The sequence below is a fragment of the Schistocerca serialis genome, chromosome 1 (genome assembly GCF_023864345.2).
Source record: "Schistocerca serialis cubense isolate TAMUIC-IGC-003099 chromosome 1, iqSchSeri2.2, whole genome shotgun sequence".
Taxonomy (NCBI): Eukaryota; Metazoa; Arthropoda; class Insecta; order Orthoptera; family Acrididae; genus Schistocerca; species Schistocerca serialis.
Genome location: NC_064638.1, coordinates 1,224,227,377 through 1,224,234,387, shown reverse-complemented (window position 1 = coordinate 1,224,234,387; position 7,011 = coordinate 1,224,227,377). Strand labels below are relative to the sequence as shown.

General features: G+C 43.8%; 1 protein-coding gene across 2 annotated transcripts in view; it reads left to right on the top strand.

The window, feature by feature from the left end:
• Positions 1 to 5,703: 5,703 nt before the first annotated feature.
• The window catches only part of LOC126419073 (uncharacterized), a 243,582-nt gene continuing 242,274 nt past the window's right edge, over positions 5,704 to 7,011 (top strand). For both annotated transcript variants that reach the window (XM_050086158.1, XM_050086165.1), the window contains exon 1: positions 5,704 to 5,983. In XM_050086158.1, the coding sequence (XP_049942115.1) occupies positions 5,926 to 5,983 (58 nt within the window). In that variant the 5' untranslated portion in view covers positions 5,704 to 5,925. The remainder of the gene's footprint in view (positions 5,984 to 7,011) is intronic.

Here is a 7,011-nt window from a genome sequence, read left to right as displayed (position 1 = left end):
TTCTTGAGTGGAACAGAAATGGTAGAAAGTGAGAATGGTGTCATACGTACACTCTACCATATGCCGTAACATGGCTTGCAGAGCATAGATGCAGATGTGGATGGAACCTAAGATGGACAGCTCTCTTTTCAGTTGATGCATGGGGAGCTATCGTATTAACTGACTGATGTGGCCCTGTAACATTGTCCACCACGGCCTTGCAGCGTTGGTACTGTGAATCGCTGATGGCAAGATGTTCACGATAGTGATTTATATTTTCTCAAAAATTTAGCTTTATTACTCTACTAGCCTTTTCCTCATGGCTTAGCCCATGCCTGCCTCGACATATATACTGAATACATCTCCTGCTCTCCCTCTCCGCCTTCTCATATTCTTCCCTCAATATGTTCATCTCATCTTTCCACCTCTAATTATCTTCTCCTCCCCACTCATTCTGTATTTTAATCTCCTCCTTCCCCTCTCACTGCCGATTTACATCACCCCCTTCATCTGCCTGTATCCTCCTCCTCTCGCTCATTCCATCTCCACCTCCCCCTCATCCTTTCCCACCTGCCTATTACCCTTCTGCACCTTCCACCTGCCTCACGCATCTCCTCTTCTCTGTCTATTTCTCCCTCCATCTCTCTCTGTCCACCCCCTTTTCAGTCAGTCTCAACCTGCCGTACTCATGTTCATCATCATGTGTAGCACCTGGAATACAGTTTAATAAAGCAGGCCTATCCTACCCCGACAACACATCTGTCATTCAGGCCAGCCTACATGTTTGGGCCCTGAAACTTTTTTTTGCCACTGTCATATAGTTTAACCCGTTGTTTGATTTAGCAGGCCGATACTGTTCCCGCATACCTGTCGTGCAGGGCATCCTGTACGCCAGTGGATATAAAAAACACAAAAACACGTTTAGCCCTTATCTCCACTATTGGAGCTAGTAGGATATAAACATCCTACAGTGCTGACACTCATGGGGCCTGCAATTTCAATGCAAAATTTGGTTGAAATCGATCCAGGGGTTTGGGACGAAATCCCAGCCGTACATCTACATCTAAACCTACATCTATATGGATACTCTGCAAATCACATTTAAATGCCTGGCAAAGGGTTCATCGAACCACCTTCACACTAAATCCCTGTTATTCCAATCCCACACAGTGCGAGGAAAAAACGAACTCCTATATCTTTTCGTGCGAACTAAGATTTCCCTTATTTTATTATGATCATCGTTTCTCCCTGTGTAGGTCGGCGTCAACAAAATATTTTGCACTTGGAGCAGAAAGTTCGTCATTGAAATTTCGTGATGAGATTCCACCGCAACGAAAAAAGCCTCTGTTTTATTGATGTCCACCCCAAATCCTGTATCATTTCAATGACACTCTCTCTCCTATTTCGCGATGATACAAAACGTGCTGCCCGTCTTTGAATTTTCTCGATATTCTCCATCAGTGCTATCTGGTAAGGATGCCACACCGCGCAGCAGTATTCTAAACGAGGACGGAAAAGCGTAGTGTAGGCAGTCTCTGTAGTATATCTGTTACATTTTCTAAGTGCCCTGCCAGTAAAACGCAGTCTCTGGTTAGCCTTACCCACAACATTTCCTGTGTGCTCCTTCCAATTTAAGTAGTTCGTATTTGCAATTCCTAGGCATTTAGTTGGATTTACGGCCATTACATTTGACTGATTTATCATGTAATCGAAGTTTAACGAATTCCTTTTAGCCCTCGTGTGGATGACCTCACACTTTTCGTTATTTAATTTCAATTAGATATCTTAGACATCTTTTCTAAATTGTTTTGCAATTTATTTTGATCTTCTGATGACTTTGCTAGTCGATAAACGACAGCAACATCTGCAAACAACCTAGGACGGTTGCTCAGATTCTCTCCTAAATCGTTTATACTTACATGCGAAGGGCCTGTAAGACTACCTTAGGGAACGACAGAAATCACTATTCTTTTACTCCATGACTTTGCGTCAATTACTACGAACTGTGACCTCACTGACAGGAAATCATGAGACGATATTCCACAAGAACATAATTTCACTACAAGCCGCTTGTGTGGTACAGTGTCAAAAGCCTTCTGGAAATCTAGAAATACGGAATCAATTTGAAATCCCCTGTCAATACCACTCAACACTTCGTGTGAGTAAACAGCTAGTTGTGTTTCACAAGAACGATGTTTCCTAAATTCGTGTTGTCTGTGTGTCAATAGACCGTTCTCTTTGAGGTAATGGATAATGTTCAAATGGTTCAAATGGCTCTGAGCACTATGGGACTCAACATCTTAGGTCATAAGTCCCATTGAACTTAGAAGTACTTAAACCTAACTAACCTAAGGACATCACACACATCCATGTCCGAGGCAGGATTCGAACCTGCGACCGTAGCAGTCGCGCGGTGCCGGACTGCGCGCCTAGAACCGCGAGACCACCGCGGCCGGCAATAATGTTCGAATACAATATATGTTCCAAAATCCTGCTGGGTATCGTCGTTAATGGTATGGGCCTTTAATTTAGTGTATCACTCTTACTATCTTTCTTGAATTTTAATGTGACTTCTGCAACTTTCCAGTCTTTGGGTATGGATCTTTAGTCGAGTGAATGGTTCTATATGATTGTTAAGTATGGAGCTAGTATATCAGCATACTCTGAAAGGAACCTAACTGGTATACAGTCTGGACCGAAAGACTTGCTTTTGTTAACTGATTTAAGTTCTTCACTACCCCGAGGACATCTGTTTCTACGTTACTCATGTTTGAACTGTTCTTGATTCGAGTTCTGGAATATTTACTTCGCCTTCTTTCGAGAAGGAATTGCAGAAGGCTGTGTTCAGTAATTCTGCTTTGGCAGCACAGTCGTCGATAGTATTTCCATTGCTATGCGCATTCATTGTGACTTGTCGCTTGCATGCTGGTATTTCAAGTACGACCAGAATCTCTTTGGACTTTCTGCCATGTTTCGAGTCAAAGTTTCGTAGTGCAAACTATTATAAGCAACTCTCATTGATATCCGCACCAAATTTCGAGATTCTGTAAAAGATCACCAATCTAGGGGATTTTGCCTCCGCTTAAATTTGGGAAGTTTTTTTCGTTGTTTCTGCAACAGTGTTCTTACCCGTTTTGTGTACCATGGGGGATCATATCCGTCGTTTGTTAATTTGTTTGGTATAAATCTCACAATTGCTACTGATACTATTTCTTTGAATTCAAGCAACATCTGGTCTACACTTACATTGTTAATTTGGAAGGAGTGGCGACTGTCTCTCAGAAAGGCGTCAAGTGAATTTTTATTTGCTTTTTTGAAATGGTGTTATTTACTTTTGGAGGAATAAGTATAATCTATTTTTGGAGGATTGGGGGTTACAATCTTCAGTGTCACTATGACAACCCTGTGTTCATTAATTCCTGTACCCGTTTTTGTGTTTGTTATTAGCTCAGGATTGTTTAAAGCTAAGAGGTCAAGTGTATTTTTACAACCGTTTACTGTTCGCATGGACTAGTGAACAAACTGCTCGAAATAATTTTCAGAGAATGCATTTAGCACAATTTCGGATGATGTTTTACGCGTACCTCCGGGTTTAAACATGTATTTTCGCCAACATATGGAAAAATTAAAAACTGAATGAGTCGGGTACATGTTTGAAATTAAACTCAAGTTTTCTTTGAACTTTTCGGCAATTCTATCATATGAATTGGATGGTCGGCAAAAGGATCCCAGTATTATTTTATTCCGGTTGCCAAGAATAACCTCTGTCCATACTGGCTCAAAGGAATTCAAGATAAACTACTTCTAACAGCAACAAACACGTCACCGCCAATTGTGTTTAGTCTATCCTTTCGGAACACTGTTAGGTTCTTCGCAAAAACTTCGGCTGAACTTATCTCTGGCTTCAGCCAGCTTTCAGTGCCTATACCTATTTAAGCATAAGTGCTTTCTATCACCGCTTGGAGCTCTGGTACTTTCCCATCAGAGCTACGACAATTTGAAACCATATCACCTACAATTCCTGCATCTACGTTCTGCCTGTGCTCGGCCTGTACCCTTTGAAACTGAAGCCTTTTTGTGTTTTCGCGAGACCCTCTAACCTAAAAACCCATTCAGTCCACGCCAAGCAGCCCTAGCTACCCGCGAAACCTACTCCTGCGTGTAGTGGACTCCTGACCTGTTCAGTGGAACCCAAAACCCACCCACCCTATGGCGGACGTCGAGGAATCTGCAGCGTACACACATGATTACTTTATTCCAGCAGTTCACTGAGGCCCGGTTTGAAACCATCTTTGCACACAAGTGATTTATCATTTTTCCATCGTACATGTTCACTTGGGTCAGTTTTAGCTGCAAATTTTGATGCGGAATGTATACAAATCTGGCACTTGCATCCCTGGTGTCCGATTCGAGTCCAAGATGGCCGCTACTGATTGTGACCCGTCCCACATAGGAACCTTATAGTTGTTGCGCCCCTGGCAACCCTCTCAGCTTCGTGCGCCGAGCAACAGCTTTTGTCCCTAGGGCTTTAACACTTTCACGGCGGCTTGTGTCGCTAGCGGCTCACACTACAACCACCCATCGGCTCTTGCTAGATCCTCCCATTGGGCGGCGTATCCTACCGGTGGCTCATGCTCGACTCTACCAGTTACGCTACAAGAAACACAATAACCATGATGTACTACCTGTCATCCAGGTGCAACGAACACCTATGAATACAACATCGTGTGACCCTTCAGTGAGAGTACTTCTGAGTAAATGAGATGCCTCATAAGACTTCCTGGCAGATTAAAACTGTGTGCTGGACCAAGACTCGAACTCGGGACCTTTGCCTTTCGCGGGCAAGTGCCCTACCAACTGAGCTACCCAAGCACGACTCACGCCCCGTCCTCACAGCTTTACTTCTACTAGTACCTCGTCTCCTACCTTCAAAACTTTAGCTGTGAGGACGGGGCGTGAGTCGTGCTTGGGTAGCTCAGTTGATAGCCAGCACGGTAGCTCAGCGTGTTCGGTCAGAGGGTTAGCTGCCCTCTGTAATAAAAAAACTGAGTTAATATATCAACAACGGACTTAAAATGGTGTCTTACGACGTCCGCCCCGATCAGATTCAACGAACAAAAACGAACAAACTGAGATTTTAAAAAAAAGTTGGTAGAGCACTTGCCCGCGAAAGGCAAAGGTCCCGAGGTCGAGTCTTGGTACGGCACACAGTTTTAATCTGCCGGGAAGTTTCATATCAGCGCACACTCCGCTGCAGAGTGAAAATCTCATTTTCGAGTTATTTAGTGTAAAATAATTTTGTGTCATCTCCTGTTGTTTTAAAAGGTTGTACTTACGCTATTGTCAAAATAAAAGTTCAGTGTATTAAAATAGCAATCATTTGAATATGACCCTTGGAGCACGGTGATGAACAAGTAAAGCAGCGCTGTCAAATGAAGGAAAGCATGAACACCCACTCCGCCCCATAGCGAGAAACACAATTCTCAACGCCGGTGTGGAATTGTTAAACTGGCTCTGACCACACCAGCTCTTGGATGCCAAATGCCTCTTTGAGACAGTTGCTGCAACTGTCAGATAACAGACTACTTGTCAAGTATAGCGAGCAGAAACGCTAGATAGTAGGGGCTGGGTAGGAGGGGAGCCCGGTGGTGGGGAGAGCGTCGCGCATGCGCGTTTGCGCCTCCGACGGCGTCGAGGCGGCAGACTGCGTGGGGGCAGCGCCGCCAGTGTCGGTGCAGACACCGCCGTGAGCAGACGTGACGTCGACGTCTCCCAGTGGACGCCTACGGTCAGGCGGCGGCGGCGGGCTTCCGCGAGTGGAACGGGAAAAACCCGTGAGCAGCGGACCGGCGTCCTAGCGCGCAGATTTCGGGGGCGGACAGTTTAGACGCGTGGCGCCAGACGCTGAGGAGCCGAAGAAGTCGAGGAATGTGAGCGAAGGTCGTGATGGGACCCATGCTGTCGCCGATCGTCACAGCAGTAGTACTGCTCGCCGCGCTGCAAGGTAAGCACCTCTGCCTGACAGGTGCACCGGAGGGTACCTCTATTCTCTGCAGCTGCAAACTGCCTTTACAGATCGTGCAGGGATGTATGTAACACGACTATCAAGTGCTGAAAGTAAACTTTGATTGTTGGATCAATTAAATTACCTATACAGGTTAAATCAGCAGTGAACCACTGTTAATGATGCTATTCATTCAGAGCAAATAACGCCTTTAATGGTTTCAAACCGACAGATACATCGTCAGACCGCTGTTCATGTTTGAAATTCCATTTATCTAATGGAGTGTTGACCGTTTTTTGCTGTGGTGCAGGTTCCTTGTGGTGGTGCCCTACAACAGAAAACGATGGAAGAAAAGTAATTAAGTTACTGTAATTGAACCTAACCATTAATTAAAACAAAGCATATATTCAGTGTCGAATTGTTAAATCAGCTAAATTATCGACACAAAATCCAATAAAAAACTTCAATAATAATACGATATATTTAGAGCAATAAGCGACGTTACTGGTTTCGTTGTAAACTAGTTGATCATCAGGAGGCCGTTTACATTTAAGCTTACATCTGACTTATACCACGTTGGCTGTTTCTCCTGGCCTAAGTTCCTTGAGGGGGTGGATTACCTAACAGGGGAAACAATTAAAAAAAACACAAATGCAAGAAACGTTTGAAAATGCTATATTTTAGTGTAATTGCACCCGACGATGGATTAAAACAATGAAAACAACTTTCGAAGATAATAGGAGAGTTTAATATTCTCGGAACGAAAATCTTTCCACTTTTTATATCACTGTTGACTGTTTTGGAGCAATAACATACTGTGCGGTTTAGCAAAAAGGGTTCAAAACTTTCCAGAAATTTGAAGATACGTATAGTGCAGATCACCATTCACACACACCTAAATATTGCGATCACAAGGATATTTATGTACCAAGACGGCGATTTACAAAGACGAAACACTGCCAAACAATATTTCTGGCGGATAAGTTACAATACGTACAAAAATGTTAGAAAGTTCGCAAAGCATTAGA